Source organism: Candoia aspera, chromosome 7 (genome assembly GCF_035149785.1).
Source record: "Candoia aspera isolate rCanAsp1 chromosome 7, rCanAsp1.hap2, whole genome shotgun sequence".
Classification (NCBI taxonomy): domain Eukaryota; kingdom Metazoa; phylum Chordata; class Lepidosauria; order Squamata; family Boidae; genus Candoia; species Candoia aspera.
This window is the reverse complement of record NC_086159.1, coordinates 68,355,492-68,375,430: the sequence shown is the minus strand read 5'-3', so window position 1 is coordinate 68,375,430 and position 19,939 is coordinate 68,355,492. Positions and strand designations below refer to the sequence as shown.

General features: G+C 37.8%; 2 protein-coding genes across 4 annotated transcripts in view; one reads left to right on the top strand and one right to left on the bottom strand.

The window, feature by feature from the left end:
• Positions 1 to 258: 258 nt before the first annotated feature.
• On the top strand, positions 259 to 15,725 carry HBP1 (HMG-box transcription factor 1). Of its 2 annotated transcripts, none has more exons than XM_063308004.1 (11): positions 259 to 310; positions 3,461 to 3,653; positions 6,519 to 6,753; positions 8,418 to 8,550; positions 9,250 to 9,361; positions 9,451 to 9,563; positions 10,002 to 10,158; positions 10,783 to 10,927; positions 11,541 to 11,861; positions 13,450 to 13,591; positions 14,694 to 15,725. In XM_063308004.1, the coding sequence occupies exons 1-11, from the start codon at positions 296 to 298 to the stop codon at positions 14,703 to 14,705; spliced, it is 1,578 nt and encodes a 525-aa protein (XP_063164074.1). In that variant the 5' UTR covers positions 259 to 295; the 3' UTR covers positions 14,706 to 15,725. The 2 variants fall into 2 exon arrangements, with proteins under 2 accessions (XP_063164074.1, XP_063164075.1); XM_063308005.1 differs by having other exon boundaries at positions 275 to 310; positions 3,465 to 3,653.
• COG5 (component of oligomeric golgi complex 5) overlaps positions 15,010 to 19,939 on the bottom strand; it is a 139,224-nt gene continuing 134,294 nt past the window's right edge. For both annotated transcript variants that reach the window (XM_063308002.1, XM_063308003.1), the window contains 2 exons: positions 19,527 to 19,606; positions 15,010 to 16,356 (listed from right to left, as the gene is read on the bottom strand). In XM_063308002.1, coding sequence (XP_063164072.1) covers positions 16,242 to 16,356; positions 19,527 to 19,606 — 195 coding nt within the window. In that variant the 3' untranslated portion in view covers positions 15,010 to 16,241. The remainder of the gene's footprint in view (positions 16,357 to 19,526; positions 19,607 to 19,939) is intronic.

Below are 19,939 nucleotides of genomic sequence, written 5' to 3'. Positions count from 1 at the left end.
ATAACCCTCTTCGGCTTGGGAGGCAGGCCAACACCCATTTACTACGCTTCGTTCAACTTGACTGGCTTCGATCCAAGCCAATCAACCGCGCGGAGGACATCAAAACAAGTCTGCTTTTTCAGCTGGAATCTGACAGTCAGCGCGCTTATCCAATGAACGGAAAGAATCCCGTGATGGATGTCCTTGTTAGCCATTCAGAGGCCGAGCTCGATGGAAAATGGGTGGCGATTTCGGCCAAGAACGAACGGGAGGGAGGAGGGAAGGAAGGAAAAAAAAAGCTGTAGAGAATCCTGTAATGGCGACGGGTTTGGTAAGTAGCTCAGAAGTTTTGAAGTGTTTTGAGAGGGGTGGAAGTTGGGGGCAACTGGGAAACGAATGGCTTCCGTTTTGTGGTTGTGCTGCTCAGGGCTCGACGCTGCCGAGGGAGGAAGGGAGCTTTGTGTTATTCTTCAGGTTGAGGAGCAGAGAGACGGGGGAGAAAATGACAGGGGAATAAAGAGGCTCCAGGACTCCTGGCGCGACCTGGGACTTTCCGGGGCTGCTCTTCAAAATAGGGCGAAGGGCAGAGCGCAGCACGTCGTCGTTTGCCCTACGGCCCGCAGCTGCGAGGCGTACTTCACTTGGGGCTCCCTCCTCCCACCGCACCATCTCTTCCCCCAACTTACCGGTCCCGTTGGGCCCCTAAGGAGCCCTTTGGCCGGGGGGGCTCATCCCGCCCAGGGAACGGGCCCCTCTAAGCTTGGGGACAAGAACCCCTCCCCCACCGCCTTCTCCTGCTGTTGTTACGCACTTCTGAATGAATGGGCCTTTCGGCGCATGCGCCTTACCCGGAGAAGAAAAAGTTTATAAACAAGGGCTCTGCCAGGCATTGGGCACGTGACTGGAAAGAGGGGGCGGGGGGAGCGCTGGGCTTTGTTTCCGCCCTCAGCTAAGAGGGGCCAATTAGCGCCCCGCAGCTCGTGCGGCGGCGGCGCGCGGCCCCCCAACGGTCCTCTCCCTCGCGGAGCGCGTGACGCCGGGGGGTGCGCGCGCTCTTTGCGTGGGGGTGAGGCTGTTTCCTCGCCCCGCCCTCCTCTCTCTGCGCGCTGGAAGCGGAACTGCGCTCGTTTCGTGCGGATGCCCTACTCCGGCGGGAGCCTGACAGCTGTCTTTGCTGCACTGGGGCAAATGAACCTGCCCCTCCCTCTTTTTCTCTGCGGTTTTGCGCAACCTCCACAGCCTTATTTTTGCACCTGTAGCAAGAGAACGGGATGAACAAGAGAGAGGTTTTGCTTTTAAAGACATACATTATGTCACAGGAACCTTGAGAAGTTGCTGGCTTACTGAAACAATTATTTCTTTACAGTATTGGATTTATCAGTTGCCTCAATCATTCAAGGGAGTCTAGGCAACACACAGTATATTAAAACAGTAAAACAAGTAAAAAAGCATTATACCGGGGAAGGAAATGTCAAGAACCAAGGAATAATGTCGCCCTGCCCCAGTGGCAATACTTGGCTGGCTCCAGAAGTGAAGCATTGTGAAGTCTCTGGATGGAAGACCACAGGGTATGCCAAGATTGTAGGCTAGACTGGGAATTTTTTTAAAAGAAGAAAACCACTTCTGTATTGCGTTCAAGGAAACTAGTGTACGTGGCTGTGTCTATGAAATCATCAGAAAATGAGCATGACTCAAAAAAGAATGACCTACTATGAGAATGACTACATTTGGATGCAATCGCATGTTGATAAATCAGTCTCTCCCCCTCCAGCAAGTTGATACGCAAGATGTAAAAACAAAATAAAGGTCTTACAAAAATACAAATTTAAAATGCACTGCACTGGTAAGGTAGCATAAGTAAAAGATATTAGTTCAAAGAATACCAGTGGTCATTTAGCTCTTGACAGGAATTCCACTCAGTTACCAAACAAAATCAAAAGAGCAGAATGTGGTTGGAAAGTAGCCACAGATAGAATTTGGGCTTGTGAATCTCTCTTTAAAAAAACAAAACAAAACACTGTTGAGTATTTGTCAGGCAAACTTTAGAAAAGCTGTTTGTTTATTCATAAATGGGTGTACCTAGGATCTTATGTGTAAAAGCAGCATCATAACATTAAAACAAGTAATTCATTATTTTTTCATTTGAATCTTGTTTGGGAAAGAAGCATACTTGAACTGGTAATCTATCCTTTCATCTTAGATTCTCAGATTTCTGCTTCCCTTGGATCAGATGATCTATTCAGATTTGTTTTTTCTATTGTACAAATTTGGGGATAGGCACATGTGGTGACACGTGACTTGTACATATCAGCATGTACCTGTATATTTTTTCTAGCATTCTTCTTCACTAAATATTAAGAAGCTTGGAACTTTTGGGCATATGGCAGATTCTCTCTGATACTGATTCATAGGCCATTTCTAAGGCAGATAAGCAAACAGTACATGACACTTTAGAATACTGTGGTACTTTGGTTTATGTTGTATGTGATGTTATTAAAGAGTCTGGTCATTTTTACTTAAAGGTTTATGATAGGAAGTGCTTACAGCTGCTTAAAATCATCTGGGACTTGCTTATATAACAGTCACACGTTTGGCTTCTAAACAGCGGGAAACTGAATATTTTATATTGCAGGTTTAGCTAAATGTCATATCTGTCTGTGAAAATATTCTGTTTATTTTATATTGTCACATCTTCCTATATGTGGTGTTTCTGGTTATTGTCTTTATTATGAATATTTTAGAATTTCAAACCTGCTATATCAATAAAGATGTAGATAGACAGACAGACACACACACACACACCTTGCCATTGCAGAGAAAAGCTTTCAAATTAAAAAAAGCAAAATATGAAATAGAGGAAAAGTATTTAGATTAAGAACGTTTCAGCTGGCATAGTTTCATAATGTAGTATAATAAAAATGCCATATATAAGTCTCTTTCCCATCATTTTACACATTAGACATGCTTGCAAAAATGTACTGTGTTCTGTAACAAATTAATCTTACAAAGGGATGACAAATATCTGTGTTCTGAGAGGTTCACTTTACCTTCCTGACTGTAGTTGTGGACCACAATCAGATCTGTTTTTTGCTGTGTGATGGCCAGGATCTATAATAATCTTATGGATAGAATCATTAACCATTACTTATTTATTATTAGCCTTGCATAAGGCAACCAACCCCCAGTTAAAATACTGTGGGAATCAGTTTTTATTTTTGAACCCACTGGTTGCCCATAACTTTTCTAGGAAAAAAAATAGATTTAAAGTGGTGTATAACAAAACATTGCTGTACGTTTATGTTCAAGTTGCCAGCTGTGGCCTTTCCCAGATTTCTTTCTCGGAGATTCCCATTTAATGCTTAGCCTTCACTGGCACAGTATTTGCGTTCTTTTTTCCTATATTTCTTAAAATGGTAAATATTTTGGGGTGAATTGTTGCTAAATACTTTAGCTAACTATATTAATACTTTTTATGTTTAAGTCAGATAATTTGAAGCACCCTACAATGGTTTGGGAAGTAAAGACAAATCAGATGCCTAGTACAGTGCAGAAAGTCCTATTGGTAGTGGACAAGAGAACTTCTGGAATGAATGAGTCACTGGACTTACTGAAGTGTGATGAGAATCTTCCATCTTCTCCTGGATATGCATCTTGTGATGAGCACATGGAACTTGGTAAATATCAGTTAAAGATTCTTGCATTCGTCTGAGTATCTCTAGGACAGTTCCTTTAAAAACCAATAGTTAGTCAGGAGTAGGTAGTGTTTATTGGCTGAAAGGCCACAGTGGGCTCAGTGCAGCATTTTGAGGGCCACATTAAAAATGATTAATATTGTATTTATTTTCATATTCTGTTATTTTTTTATTTTCTCTGGAGGGGAGTTGTAACAACAAAATTAGGGGGAAAGCTGAAGCTATTTTAATCAATAGCAGGCACTCTGACTCTTCATTTCCTAGTCATGGCTGGCTGGGGAATTCTGGGCATTGAAGTCCACATATCTTCAAGCTGCCAAGGTTGAAAAACCCTGCTCTGGATGAAAAAAAAATGCTTTTGTTTTAACAAAGCAGCAGATGCTTTTTTTTCATTAGCAGGAGAGGGTATGAAACAGTGTCACAGCTTTCTCAGCTAAAGGAGACAAACACTGCTGTTTCTCTCCTCCCCACTTTTGGAAGGCATGGAGAAGCTGCAGCCTTTCAGTGAGTGGGCAGGATCTGGAGAAGGCAACATAGGAGGGCTGGAGAAGGATGGACAAGCTGGAAAGGGTCCCACAAGGATAGGGGAGGCAGCGCAAGGAGCTAAAGGGAAGGTTTGGTAGGAGAGACAAATGGCCTGGGAAGAGATGAGTGGGGTGTGGAGAAAAGCTGCATAGAGGGCATCAGAAAAGTAGAAAAGCCAAGTGAAGAGGCCCGGAGAAGGACTACCATGCCAGGATACACACAGGAGGTGGAGCATTTGGGGACCAGAAATGGGAAAGCAGAGAGTATAGAAGAACTCAGCCATACAGAGGGAGAGAAAGACATTGTGGAGGACAAATATGTGACAAAGAGCAGGTAGAAAATGCAGCAGATGGGTTGAAAGAAGTTTGGGAAATGTGGGGACATGACAGACTACATCCAATCTCCACTGGGCTGCTCATGACCTGGAGTCCTTGCATACTCTGGAGGCCTCATATCTTGTTCTCCTAGTCCAAGTAGTGTGACATGGTAGTTTAAGAGATACAAATTTATTGAGTTTAAAGCAATGGCTGGAGTTTAGAGAACATACTGTGTTTAATTAAGATAATTGTGTTGGATGAAGTCTGGTTGGTACTTGGATGGAAAACTACCATGGATTATAAAATCAAAGAAATAAAATAACCTACTGGAAGCAAGCAGCGGCAAATCAATTCTGCAGTCCTGTCAAGAAATCTGGATGTGTAGGTTCATGAAGTCCCAAGGAGTTGAGATCAATGTGAAGAAGATGTTACCTTTTACTGAACGTTTTAAACTATTTTATTTTATTTTATTTTATTAAATTTATGTCACCGCCCATCTCCCCCAATGGGGGACTCTGGGCAGTTTAAAATAAAATGACATTGAAAACATACCCACCTAATTTACCATTAAAATATAAATAGAAAATGAATATATATTACATAATGCGATAAAATGAATATAATTATACTTCTTGGAACTATGTGATTTAGTTCCAAATCACAATAGGGTTTCAAAACTCTCTTCAACTTATCTTGAGGGAAAGGCTGTGCAAATATTTTAGTTTCAGAGACAATTTCATAGTCCTCTTTAAAAAATAATGAGCACATTAAGGTTAAAGGCTGCACCTAACTATGTATTAACCATAAACTCCATGCTTGGGATGTTACTTTCTGTAGTTTACTTTTAGGTTGCTACATCATCCAAACATGGTCTGATCGCTTCTTCCGCTGAGAATGTGTCAGAAAGGGTAATTGAAATAAAGCATGGTTTCATCCCTACATTCCTAAAGTGGACAAAACTATTGTGTATTTTGACAATGTGGCTATATTAGAACAAAGGCTGAGTGGTTTGCAGCTATATTGCCCAGATGTCTTTTCAGCTGAATTAGAGGTTGCTGCAGCCTTGCCATCCAAACTCAGCATTGCCATCTAAAACACTTCAAGCAATAAAAATGAGCACAATTGAAGCCTGGCTATTGTCACATTTCGTGGGTGTTTTCCATTACTTCTGTAGTTGTGTTGGATTTTCTCATGTTTTATGAAAATGTTGAAAGATGTGACAAGAGATGTGTCATACAATGAAATTTCTAGTCAAATTGGATTATTCAAATCTGATTATCAAAATTCCAGAGATTACCAAGCCAAAACATTCAAAATTAAATTAACTTAAAATTCTGAAAGAGACATTCATATCAAGTCCGACCTTGGCTCAATGAGATAACTTCTCTAATTAAAGAAAGATGGGCTGCTTTGGGTAGTATGCAAATTTTGTTTTTAGCTGTCCATTGTTTAGTATTGTAGATTCAAATGAAGAGCTGTTTACTTGAGAATTTTGGGTAGTTTTCATGAAGAAGTGAAACTAAGGTTAAAAGTTCTTATTTTTTTAATGCAAAGTCCAAGGTCAGCAAGAAATACCATATCTTGGCTGCATATTTCTGAATGCTGTTAACTGAATATGAAATACTTAGCCTCTGTTGTTATATTTTGTAGAAAGGTTTACAGGGCCTTTCTTTCTTCCCAACTTTTCTTTCTTCCAAGTAGCTTGTTCTGGTCTCTCCTGTTTTGCAATATATGCTCAGTTTAGATAGTTTGGAATTTGTTGCAGCCTTATGTGTTGATCCCTTCCTTTATACTGGCATTATGTGAGAAGAGGTAGACCTTGTGTTTCTAGACAAGATAGCATAATCTTTTCCTGAAATTGGGTAACATACCAGCATAATATTCAAAAGACATAAGCCTTAGAAAACATTTTATTCCAGGGTCATGGAAGGAGGTGGTCTGATTCTTGCTTTGTGCTGGCTTGATTCGTAGGAATGAATTTCACCTTGTATGTTTTCATTGGCAGATGATCTTCCTGAATTGCAGGCTGTCCACAGTGATTCTAACCCACCTGCACTTTTCCAGCTAAGTGCTAATGTCTCACATCAGGAATATGCAAGGCCTTCTTGGAACCAGCATACCTCAGGCAACAGTTCAGGAAGTGCTTATATGCGTGAGAACGGAGTGAACTGGTTGACGGAACTGGCAAATATAGCTACTAGTCCACAAAGTCCTCTTATGCAGTGCTCAATTTATAACACGTATGGAATATTACTATTATTATTCTCTACAATTTGCAGACTTGCTTAAGGGTTCCTGTTTTGCATTAAAAGGTGGAGAATATATAAATTTTTGATGGTGGTGGTGGTGATTCATTATTTCCATTACAGTTGGGGCTTTGTACATAACTGGTATTCTGATTTTGATTGAGCTGTTCAAATTATGGTGATGTGAGCCAGGGTCATGCCCCATTGTTGAATAATTTAGTTTTACAGAGCCCTATTTCTCATTAGTTAGCTTGATGTTAGTATTTTTAACAGATTCATTTATTTCTAGTCGTTTAAATCTTGCCGAAAGTTTGATTATCTAATATTACATACAATGAAGATATTGACATAAATGCACATGTTCCTCATCATACATCTAGATATATCACATTGTCTGTTTTCCTAAAATGGCAAAATGATTCAAAAGATCTAAAACTACAATGAAAATACTGAAAGTATCAGATAAGTTATTTCTTAAGCCATTCAGCTGGAAATTAGTAGAAGGAAGGAGGAGAAGAACCTGGAGCAAGCTCTTGAGCTGTCCTGTTTCCAGTCACACTGTAAACACAAACATAGGGGTACCTTAATCCATACTAATTTGTATAGAGGTTAGTAGCCCCCTTCAGTCCAGGAATGTGTAAGACCCTTCCCCTCTTTGCAGTAGTGTGTGATGGGTAAGAAACTGAGTCAAATTAGTACATCTTTTGGCTTCCTTAGAAATCTTCCTTTTTCTGCTATCACTCAAAAGGCACTAGAACTTAGCTGCTAATAGACTGGATGAATAGCTTTTATTTTAAAATAATCCTATGTACTTTGACATCTGACTGCTGAAATTATATTATTTAGTGCAGTGAAACTACTAAACCTGCCACAATTAAAGCATTAAAAGAAGGAAATGTAGAACAAGTTATAAAAGTGTATAGATCTTAGAACAGGTGATCAGCATATGAAAATTAAAGACTGCTGTGCTGGTTCAAGAGAAAATAAAATCCAAAAGACCCACCCAAAGCACCATAAATAAGTATGCATGCTTTGAAATCCCCCAGAACTCTTAATCAGACAGGTACAAAAACAGAATGAGTAAACTCAAGAGAAATAGGTCTGTAATCAGTTCTCAGTGTTCTTTGCTTGACTAAAAATACTTCATTGTTTAGATTGATCTGTTAATTATTTTCTTGGAACTTAGGTAGAAGCAGTGTGTAGCATGCTTTTCATAAAAAAGCATGAATTCTCTTCTGTAGATAGCGATTAGGCTACTTGTCTTGAGATAATGGGTTGTTTAGGATAGAAGTAATTCTGATGGATTAATTAAATAATCAGCTATTTGCTTTGCAAGTCTCTTTTCTCCCCTTGTCTTTTTGTAACTGAAAGGAAAGAAACAGTAGTAAGGATTTAAAATTTGAGCAAACAACTCTTGATAAAAGTAACGCTTTATAGAAATTATCTGTTGCTGAAATTAAGTGTGGATGATGGGAAAGAAGATACTCAGAGTCGCACTGTTACTCTTTTTTTCAGAGCCACCAGTGTTGGTACGTTCAAGGAATAACTAAAAAAGCTTTGATACTGTGACAGAATTGCTAATACATTACGCTTTGTGTATCTTCCTTCCTTCCTTGATCAACATCTGCTCACACATTTTTTTTACAATTCTTTCTTAGATCATCTCCGGTTCACTTATTAGCTACAAGCAAAAGTTTACATTCCTATGCACGCCCACCACCAGAATCCCCTCCAAATGAGACTGTTTTTCCCAAGCATCACATTGAGGAAACACCAGTCAGACATGAAAGGGTAAATTCCATATGTTGAAGTAGCTGAATACCAGAAGCATTTAAAAAAAAACTTAAATAGCATGGCTTTATGTTTTGTTCATTTATATCTTTATTTATTTAGCACCTATCGCAACAGATCTTGTGATGTAATGGACAATTCAGACAAATTAGGAACATTGCAAAGTAGCAAAAGTCATGATGTGCAGAGTTCCCCCTTTTAAGCTTGGGAATTAAATTTACTGTATTGGGTGAAATACAGTAAAAGAAAAGCAGAGAGGTTGCACCGAACAAAACAGCAACGGACTTCGTGGAAAGCTTTCTCTGCTTTGTCATGCCAGATTGACCATGTTACACTTTTAAGGACTGTTGCTGCCTGGCGTTTGTTGTGATAGGGTCGCAAAGGCATTTATATATTTATTATATTCCATTTCCAGTTGCTTGTTCATTGGGGTGAAATATAGCATCAAAGGATTAGATTGTAAAGAGAAAAAAGCAACGAAAAATGATATTAGGTGCTTATATAAGGAAATGTATGAGGGCTACAAAGCATAATTAAAAGACAAAAATTAGGAATATGCAGGAAAGGCATGGAAGTTGTTCATTAAAGATAAACTCCAGGAAGTCCTCTCTTTCAGGGAATCATGTGAATAAACATTTGTATGAGCTGATACAGACATCTATATGTGCAAACCATGCTGTGATTTTATTTTTTCAACAGACAAATAGTGAATCAGAGTCTGGCATTTTCTGTATGTCATCCTTGTCAGACGATGATGATCTGGGATGGTGCCACTCTTGGCCTCCAACTGTTTGGCACTGTTTCCTTAAAGGTAAAATACCCTCCATTATATGACAGGGTTTAATACTCAGGTTTGCCTGTTTGATTACACTGAATTCTTTTTTTCTAAAAAAAAATTAGGAACACGTTTATGCTTTCACAAAGGACACAATAACGAATGGAAAGATGTTGAAGATTTTGCTAGATCCACAACCTGCAAAAATGAAGCTGATGATTCAGTGGGTGCCTATAAAGTAAGTTCTGAGTTTTTCTTATTACTCTGTGAAGGAAAGAGAAAGAAAAAGGGAAAGCACTTAGGCGAATCCACTGAATGCTGCGCAGCGTTTCCCGTAACAGGGAAATGACAGTCTCCGAGAATAGCATTGTGAGGTGATAGAAGGATTGCTACTTGATTACTCACCCTGGAGTGCCTACAGTTTCCCCAGGACAAGCAGATGGGCAGTAAATCACATGGCTGCTCTTTACCAAAAAAAAAAAAAAAGGTCTGTTTCCTAAAGTGCTGATTCATGTGTAATCAGCATAGTGTGTAGGAACTCCTGCCCCTTGTGGTTGACATAGTAAGCAGTGTGGTCACATTAAAACCATAGTGACTGAAACCTTTAATTTTGTAGAAAGGAGGAAGTGGCTCAGATATTGGAGTGGCGGTGATGTTGATGGTTGTGTTTATGCAGGGATATGGCTCTGATGGCTTGAAACTGATATCACATGAAGAAAGTGTTTCGTTTGGCGAGTCAGTACTTAAGCTGACTTTTGATCCTGGCACGGCAGCAGAGGATTTACTTACTGTAGAGTGCAGACTAGATCACCCTTTCTATGTTAAAAATAAAGGTAGGAAAGTGTTCTTTTTCTCATACATGATGGAAAAAATGAGCATTCCTGTATGGTAGACTTAATAATTCAAAAGCAGGATCTTCTTTCTTTTGACATAACCCTCTATTCTTTCTGTATTCACTTTATCACTTTACGTTTCATTTAAAATTGTAAAACACCCAGAAAAGACCTGAAGTCTTAGCTTCTGTTACAGAGAAGGGAGTCCCACTGAACATAGCGCAACTTCTGAATAAACTATAAAATGTGCTGCTGTCAGTCCTTCGAGGTACGCATGGTCAAGACATAGAAGCAGGAATGGTTCTAAGAACGCTCTTTATTGTTGTAGCATAGAATTACTGAATCTGGAAAGTCAGAGTTTTTCTCTGCCCCGTCTTGTACCAGACAAGGTCACGGCAGAGTTATTTTGAGGCTTAGGCTTTCCTCTTTCTCAGAACTGAGTTGCCCTTTCTTCTCCCTTAGCATGTCATTGTTTGTTTTCCCATTTCCAAGGCCGGATCTACATGGTTGCACAGCTGCTTTCTTGACTTAGCTAAACTCTGTTTGAAATCTTAGAAATTCCTGGATTTGAAGTTCGAAGAACTGAATATTTAGAATCTATCTAATTGTTTCTATTTTGTTCAGGTTGGTCTTCTTTTTATCCAAGCTTGACTGTGGTTCAACATGGTATTCCATGTTGTGAAATGCATGTTGGCGATATATGTCTACCTCCTGGACACCCTGATGCCATAAACTTTGATGATTCAGGTGTTTTTGATACATTCAAAAGGTAATTCTTAAAGCAGAGATTAAATAGGTAATTCTGACTTTCACTCTGTGAATTTCTGGTTTTGGGTGGAGGTACTTGAATGTTGAATAATAGCAGATAAATTTGATTACAATTCCTACATCCCTAAAATTAAGCTGTTTCGCTTAATGGATGATGCTGTTTTTAAACATGTTGTTTTATAATAGTATGTTTCAAATGAAGTTTTTAATATTGTTTTTGGACATACAATTTATTCAATTGAAAATCCTAGCTTTACCTGTAGTATCACTACAAATTATAGACCGATTGAACTTCTTCCACCAGGGGGTGTAAGACTACCAATTCTAGGCCACATAAATAGAACCTACAAGTGGGAAGCCCATTCTTATACTAATTCCTGCAAATGTTATTTAGTTCCTCAGCTACAGTTCTGAAAGTGGAATATGGTTAATTTTTAAGCTTACTTAATCAAGCTTTATAATAATTTGCATTTTTTATGGTGTTAGGTTTCATGGTAAGAAAAATGGCTTAAGTCTTTTCACTTAAAAGACTGTAGCATGGGTAGTAAATTTGTATTGTTAGGTAATACAAGAGTAAGCCCTCTATTCTTTTCTAAAGCAACATTTCTTTTCAGTTATGATTTTACACCAATGGATTCATCTGCAGTCTACGTGTTAAGCAGTATGGCTCGTCAACGGCGTGCTTCTTTATCTTGTGGAGGGTCTGGAAGCCAAGACCTCGAAAGATCAGATTGCAATTCAAATTGTGGGCCTGCTCGGTCAACACAGATTTCCTCCATGTATAGTAAATCTGGCAAAAACCACAACTCAGGGACTGCAAGTACTATTAGTGCCACTTCTCCCAACAAATGCAAAAGACCAATGAATGCCTTCATGCTTTTTGCCAAAAAGTATAGAGTAGAATATACTCAAATGTACCCAGGAAAAGATAACAGGTAAAGATACTTCTAATTCTGATTTACATTTGATGTATATTCACCTCTGGCCTGCTGTTGATGAAATAGATAAATATTTCTTGTCCTTAGGTTTTTAGTAAGACAGTATTTTAGACATGTACTTTCAGCTTGAAACATAGTAAGTAGGGAAAAAAACAGTGACCATGAGACTAGATACTTCAGTTTACACAAACTTACATACTTACCTTTGTTGATTTTATCATTTAATGGCTCCAAACATGTCAGGGATGGGGTTAGGATAGAACCTAGTAAGCAGATTCTGAATAAGCTGTATGAAAATAAAAAAACAGAAATAGTACTATTACCTCTTTTGTAGGAAAATTTCCAATGGGCTGTATTCCAAATAATGGATGCTTCAGTTTTTCCCCCTCATCTTCTTACATTTGACTATATTAATGACCATCCAGTGATACCTCTCTTGCATGCTTAAAATGAAATTACTACCACTACTGCGTAGACATCTGCTAGAAGTAATTTGTATGAAATAGGAAGCATGAATAAGCAGGTGTATACAAGGGGCACATCCTCACTTTATCTGCCTAATGGTAGCAGTGTTACAGTCTTGAGTTCTAATTCTGTGTAAGATTCTCTGCAAGTAAACATGCAGAGGATCACAGGTGGTTGTTAGTTGCGGTTAGGTAGCAGCACTTCAGTTATCCTGAAGTAAAAAAAGATTTTTAAAAATTTTGTCTTTTTAGTTCAAAGGAACTTGAGACTGAAATTATTTCTGTATGTTATTTAGTTATGAGGAAATATAGATGATGCCGTTCTTGCAAATTTTTTGCCTTCAAAGGTAGGACAGTAGGAAAGACTGGAAAGGAAGAGTACCAAAGAAATAAATTGTAACAAGTGCATATTCTAGGTTGACTATTCAGGATAGAATTGATTGTTTCTAGTAAGCATAAATCAGTTAAACTTTAAATACAGACTTCAGAGTAACATTAGTGAGAACTCTATGGCACATTATTAAAAATGTAATTGTTCTCTCTTGCGCTAAGCCAGAGGTTATAGTTCTATTGGGCTTTATTTTCAGTAGTATGCTTTTGATCGATTGTCAAAAGTTATGCATATGTTTTTGACATCCTATTTATGTGCTCATTGTTAGAAATATCTATACCCTTTCAAAATCTGTAACTCTCTTGCACAAAATGAATTTACAGAGATATATGGACTTGGGATAGTTGAACAATATTAAGTATGAAAATTGTTCCTTATTAGTCCATCAATGGAGCCTTAATGGGTGCATAAATGAAATGTATTCTAGTTCAGCACTGGTGAACTAATAAGGTGTATGATGTTCCTGAAAAAACAGCTCTCCAGTTTTGTTAAGGCTTTTTAAAATAATCCTAGAAATACAACTGAAAATGTTATTCTAAAAGAGTTTTGCAGCTACTGCTTATGATAAGAGTATTATGGAGTATTTTAAAAGATTGTGCTGAGGGTAGAAAGAAAGAAGTGCTTGAGTGTTTCCTGGATCTATTTTTTTCCCCCACATAGGAAGGAAATAGAAAAATTAGCATTCTATTGCTTGCTTGAATTGAATGCTTTCCCAATATTTCTTCTGCAGAGCCATAAGTGTGATACTTGGTGACAGGTGGAAGAAAATGAAAAATGAGGAAAGACGGATGTACACATTAGAAGCCAAGGCCTTGGCTGAAGAACAAAAACGTTTAAATCCTGACTGCTGGAAACGGAAACGAACAAATTCAGTATGTTGTCTTTTATTGTTGCCATTTCCTATACATCTTGGTACTTAGAGTTAATATAGAATATGCCTTACTGGAAGAAACCATTTATGAAGATCAGCAGGATATAAGCCTCTGCATTTCCTATGAAATGTTGTCCAGGTCTACAAAGAGACTCCCTCTCTGTTCAAAGAGATACAGTTTGCCTAAGTTTGCTTTATGATCTCAATGCAAGGGTAACACCATTAGGGTTATTCCAGAATACACACAAGAAACAGATATGGACTGCTTCGGAGTTGATTCTAACCCCTGGCTGCGCTTAATTTTATAATAAGTTCTAGAAGGCATTAAGAAAGCCCACGTGCCGGTGTTTTGATGGTAGGATAGTTCAGACTTAAGTACTTGGATGCTGACAAGGCACTAGCTCAGCCTTAGGACAGTAAAGTTCATTTCCTTGTTTCACCCCCACACTTAAATATATAATTGCTTCTTAATCCAGTGAAGCCAACACCCCATCTTTATTCCTGTAATGATGACATTGAGAAAAGTTTAGATTTATCTATTGCTAGAAAAAAAATAAACATAGCTGGTCATTAAACTTGCAGCTGCTGCTGCCTTAATTCTACAAAAAACCAAGGAAATGTTTATAAATAGTTGTAATTTCACCTCTTTACCCCCGATTGAAAGCTTTGACTCCCTTATTCTGAAGGCCCCCAAAAGGGTGCTCATGAGGTGCATGCAGCTGAGAACAGTCATCATAGGCTGAAGCACTGCATGTATTCAGTCCACATGAGTGCATGATAGGCTGCATGCAGGCCCCACTTCCAATATCCCAAAGCATATGAATACCCTGGAAGATAATTTGTCTTTATATGCTTGTATGAGCAGCAAACATAGGTAAAATCTAACTTTTCGACTCTGGCAGATGCAGGATGAATGCATGCCAATTATTATAATATTGTTGAAAATAATTTACTATAGCAAAATCAGCAGCATGTTATTTCTGTCCAGTTAATTTTTTGGCTATAATAAAATTGAACCAAGAATAGTAGCTCGTATTTCAACGAACAAATTGCACCCTTGACTGTTGGCTTTAATAGGTATTTTCATCTGCCTTCGTTTACAGGGTTCACAGTAGCATCAGGTTGGAATTCTACTAAATGCACGGTGGTGGAAGACATGATCAAGGTTTCATGATTTGTTGTGGAGGTGTGACGATAATACATTGGCAGCATTGAGTCACTAGGAATGAAGTTTTGCTTATTACAGTAGAGCATTAAGCAAGCTAAAAGTATCAACATTTTAAAAACCAAATTGCCTTATTTTTTTCTTCCAAACTATATATATGTCTATCAGGTGTAATAGGCTTGAATATGGATATCCTGTGGTGCTAAAGAATAGTAGGAAGAAGAGGAGCTTTGTATAAAAGTTTATTTTCTAAGAAAAATGCACAAAAAGGGGAAGTTTAAAACATGTAACATCTGTTTATAGATAAATTCTTATTGCTGATTAATACGTATTGCACAAACTATGTAATTAACTACAAATCTGCAAGCTGGGATTTTCTGACATAATATATGAATTTCTAGTTTGCCCAGTGCCAACAAGATATCAGAATATGTGGCAAAGTGAATAGTATAATGTACACTATATGTAGCAAATTGTTGTCTGTATGGGAAGGTGTCACATTTATAATTTATTTTGGGTGTGATACCTGCCTAGTAAAATAAAAGGCTTGTAGAAGCCTAAGCTGTATTGGAAAAGATTAAAACCGTAAGTAGATTGCATTGTTCCAAGAGAATGGTGCTTTCATAGTATCATCATTTAATGTTAATTTTTTTCTATGCTGCATATTTTAAAGATTTTATTTTGCCATAAGACATCTTTTATGGTGGGGACAAACTTTGCACTTATTGTTGGTGCAATATTTGCACTTTACTTTTTTCCCTCCATCTATCTAAAAGTAGAGCAGATATATTAGATTTATGGCTATTTTTGCTGTGAACATTTACAACATAGCTTTTAATGTTACTAAATAGTGTGTTTCTGTCAAGAATCACAACAATAAATTTCAGCACCTGATATGTATGTCTACATGTTGCTCCTATGATTTTGCACACTGTATTCATGTATTATTTCAAATAAATTTGTAAAAATTGTTGTTGTATATTCTCTATATAAAATATGAAGTATCACATTAGTCTTGTGCTTAATTGAAAGAATACTTGAAAAACAAGGACATGTAGAAATATTTTAATTACATTTCCAATCATAATATAACATTGTACATATTTATTATATTACATTGAAGTAATATGAAATATTTTATAAGTCAACATATAATATATGTTATATTTTAAAGCTACAGAACTGTTGCTGAAAAGAAAATATTAAATCCATGCATATTTTTCTTATCAATTTAAGATTAGTTTGTTTTATCAAATGCAGAAAAAAGCCTTTTGGACTAGAAATGTTTGGTTATAATTAAAACAAGCAAATATAAAAATATCATTTAGAAAAAGCTGAGATATGCAGAATGTATTTAAGTATGAAAGTCAGACAGTCTGTAAATTGTGTATCTGTGAGTAAGTCAGAGAGATACTACTACTAATATTAATTCAGAAGCATACAGTATTTGTTGATTACAGGATTCCATTGTTTTGCAGGAAACAGTTTACTGAAGAGTAGACAGGGCTTTCTGTAGCAGCTGTACCATTACAGGGTAGACTGGTGCAAATTCTTTGCCTTCTCTGCTTCTTACAGATTGAACATAAGCTTCTAGTGCACCTCTGCTTAAAGAGAAAATGTACTGGAATTAAACATCTTCATTATTATGAACTTATTTAACAATCCTGTAGCTTTAAAAGGGACCGTTTCTGTTAGGTCTAAGCCACTGACCTTATCCTCAAAACCTGGCATTCTGTAGTGGCGTTCGCATACATGCTTGTTCCCATTAACATCCCCATTGGATGAGTTGCAGGCCTGCATTCAAGGGCATCTGTAGGGTGTGTGTGTGTGTGTATCAAAATGGCAGGTGTGAATGGGTGAGCGAAGCCTTGTTCCTTTTTAATGTGGGTTGCATGCATAAAAAAGGGCGGGGCTTCAATCACCCAGTTGTGCCCATCTTTTTGACACTGTTGGCTTCCCCTTTGGCAGACACCCCATTGTTTAAGCATCAGAATTTCAAAAGCAAGTATTGGTTAAAACACTGATACATTTCATGAGCACTTTTCACTATCTGCAAAAAGTCATCACCCCTTTTGAGTGATTTTTTTTTTTAACTTCTCCCAAAACGTTTGAAAAGGAAGATATAAATCCTGATTGATGCATACAATCTGACACAACTTTGCTCAAAACTCCCCCCAAAACTCCCGCCCAGTCATTTTTAGTTTGTGTGTACCGGGGGCTGCATCAAAACCCTGCTCTTGTCATACACTGCTAGCAGACCACGATGCTGCTGGGGAAGGCACCAACTCAGGGAGCGGCAGCCTCGTTCTTAGGAGCGTATTGTTTTTCTCCAGCAAGCCAGTACATTTTTGCTGAGTGATACATTGTGCTGATTTATATTCATCATTGATTACTGATTAGTTTGGCACTTGTATTCCAAAGAAGCCTGAAAAATGGCCATTGTCTTTTGAAAAAGTGTGTATAAACATTTTGCAGCAGGATCCTCTTCGGGAGAGGGATTCGCACACATCAAATGTTCACATTTCATAATAAAAACTCAGTAGTATAAGGATGAATATACTAATTAGAACTTTTCCAAGCACATTTTTGGGGACAGGGGCACATTACAAAATGGGCAGCCTATTCTAGCCAGAGTTTTAATTAAGGTTCTCTACCATATTGCCTTGTAATCTAATGTTCTATCACTATGTGGCCGCACTACTTGGTCGAAATCCTTTAGTGCTGACATGTCCAGCAGAATAAACTGGGAGCAAAGAACAGCAGCTTCTGTGCTGAAGATCACCTGACACTGATCCTGATACTTAGAGTAACTTGTGTAACTCTTTATGCAAGATAGTTCAGGATATAGCTCCAAGTCTTAAACAGATGATGCTTGCTTCTCCCTTTAGAGGTGACACATGGAAATAGAGGCAGTTAAGCATTCTGTAATTATTCCAAATTGTGACCATATGACATTTGTCCTCATAGCTAAGGACTAAAGCAGTGTTTTTCAAACCTGGCACCTTTAAGATATGTGGACTTCAACTCCCAGAATTCCCCAGCCAGCATCCTGGGACTCCTCCCCAGAATTCTGGGCAGAATTCTGGGAGTTGAAGTCCACACACCTTAAAGGTGTCAAGTTTGATTTTCCAGGTATAAGAACAAGTGATTTAACTTTTTAAAAGATCAAGGCCAAACAATATGAAAAAGAAAAAGAGGAGGAGGAAAGGAAGGAGAGGGAGAAAGAGACAAATGCTCATAGTAACATGTTAAGAAGCAATTGTAATATAGGTAAAATGCACTAATCTGAGCTTTCATTCATTTAATCCAAATAATTACAAAAGCGACTGTGAAAACTGGAAGATCCAAGATCCCTGTTAGAAGTTGATGAGTGCAGTTCATTACAGAAACTGTGTAAGAGTTCTACTCAAACAAATCATCCAAAATTGCTTGCCAGGAAGAAAATAATTAAGCATTTATGACCCAGAGGTGATATTTTGGCTGTTTGGCTTTGGTTTATGAGAGAGAGCCATTTTGTAGTAAGACTGGCTGGCGTTATTTCGCTTGGCTTGGGAAAGGCGTAAGTACTAGGGAGACAGAAGAAACTCTTACTAATCACATGGTGCAAGTCATCCAGGGTAGATGGGATTCTCTTTCCTACCTTGGATAAAAATTCAAGCTACATTGCCAAAGATGACCACAAAGCCACTTTAATACAAGAAAGTATGATTCTGCAGTTTTCTTGGGAATGCAGCATTGGATCAGGGTTGGATTTTCATCTTGAGTCAGCCTTTCCAGGTTAATTTGCAAAGGGTGCAGAATATCCTTATTCCCTGTTGCATCGCTACAACCCCACTAATGTGCTTTAACTTTTAAATGTCAAGTAAATAGTTGGCTTCAACTCAGGTAAGTTTAAATAACAAATATTAAGGAGGGATTTCAGCCACTCTCAAATAAGTAAGATATCAGAAATGGACAGAAAGCTAGAATCAGTCTAACATGCAAAAATACTGCTTTAATGTACAAATTCTAATAAGGTTACAGGTTTAAATGTATAAGAGGACATATGCAGAAACAACAAATATAGACCCTTTGCTGGAGTATTTTTTTCCCATCATTATTTCACTCACTGGGAACTCTATTACTCTCTACAAAAACTTTGTAAAAAACTTGCTCGGTCTGGCTTCTCTTTTTATTTCCCGCCAATACCAACCCTTTTCCCTTTGAGATTCCACCATGGTAATCAATATCAATATCAATATCAAGGCTAAAGTTGGTTGAGAAATTAAAACTGACAAACATAATAAAAGACGACTGAAATAGACCACTGCCCACTTAATAATGTGTTGTCATGACCTTTTTTGACCCCTTTTATGGACATCAGGTATGAAATGCAAGTTGCTGAATCTAATAATAATTACAAATATGAGATATTATTTTTAAACAGATCTTGGACCACTTGTATATAATACACTGAATTGCCTAAAGAAATGCTAAAGAAGAATTCTTAATATTCTTTAAAGAATTCTTAAAAGAATTTTTAATTCTGTAATTTGAAAAGCAGATTGCTCCTTTCTGTGCTGAAGTCACTCATCCCATAAAACCAATGCAGGTATAACTGTTTACAGAAAGCTATAATATTTACAGCAAGATTTGTTGAAGAGGTACACCAAACACATCTTGCCTTTACAGTATGGATGAGCTATCCATAACAGGCAAGGAAGCCTATGGTTGCCAAAAGCTGAGATCCTGAAATAGTTCTATATTAACTGAAAAGTAAAACGTGTCTGACCGTATTAAAATGAGTCGATCTTTCTCTCCTGGATGGTCATCTAGCCACCGGGAATAACGGGCAATGGTCCAGTCTGCTCTCTTTCATGATAATAAAAATAGGTATTATTTCTAGAAGTTGCATACTGTACACACACACACACACACACATATATCTCAAGCTGCATACATTCCTGACACAAATAGCTGACAGGTATTGGCAAATGATTATATGGCATGGACCTATGAGACAGATTTTAAGAAGACATCAAATAATATACTGTGATACATTGTGATAGTACCATCTATAGTACAGAATTGAATGTAATGGAGCTTTAAACACAAACACTATCCCACTGGGATCTGGTTAATATTGGGCAATTCTGGAATTATGAAGAAACTAAGTGGCAAAGAATGGATCGCAAGGAAATGCTG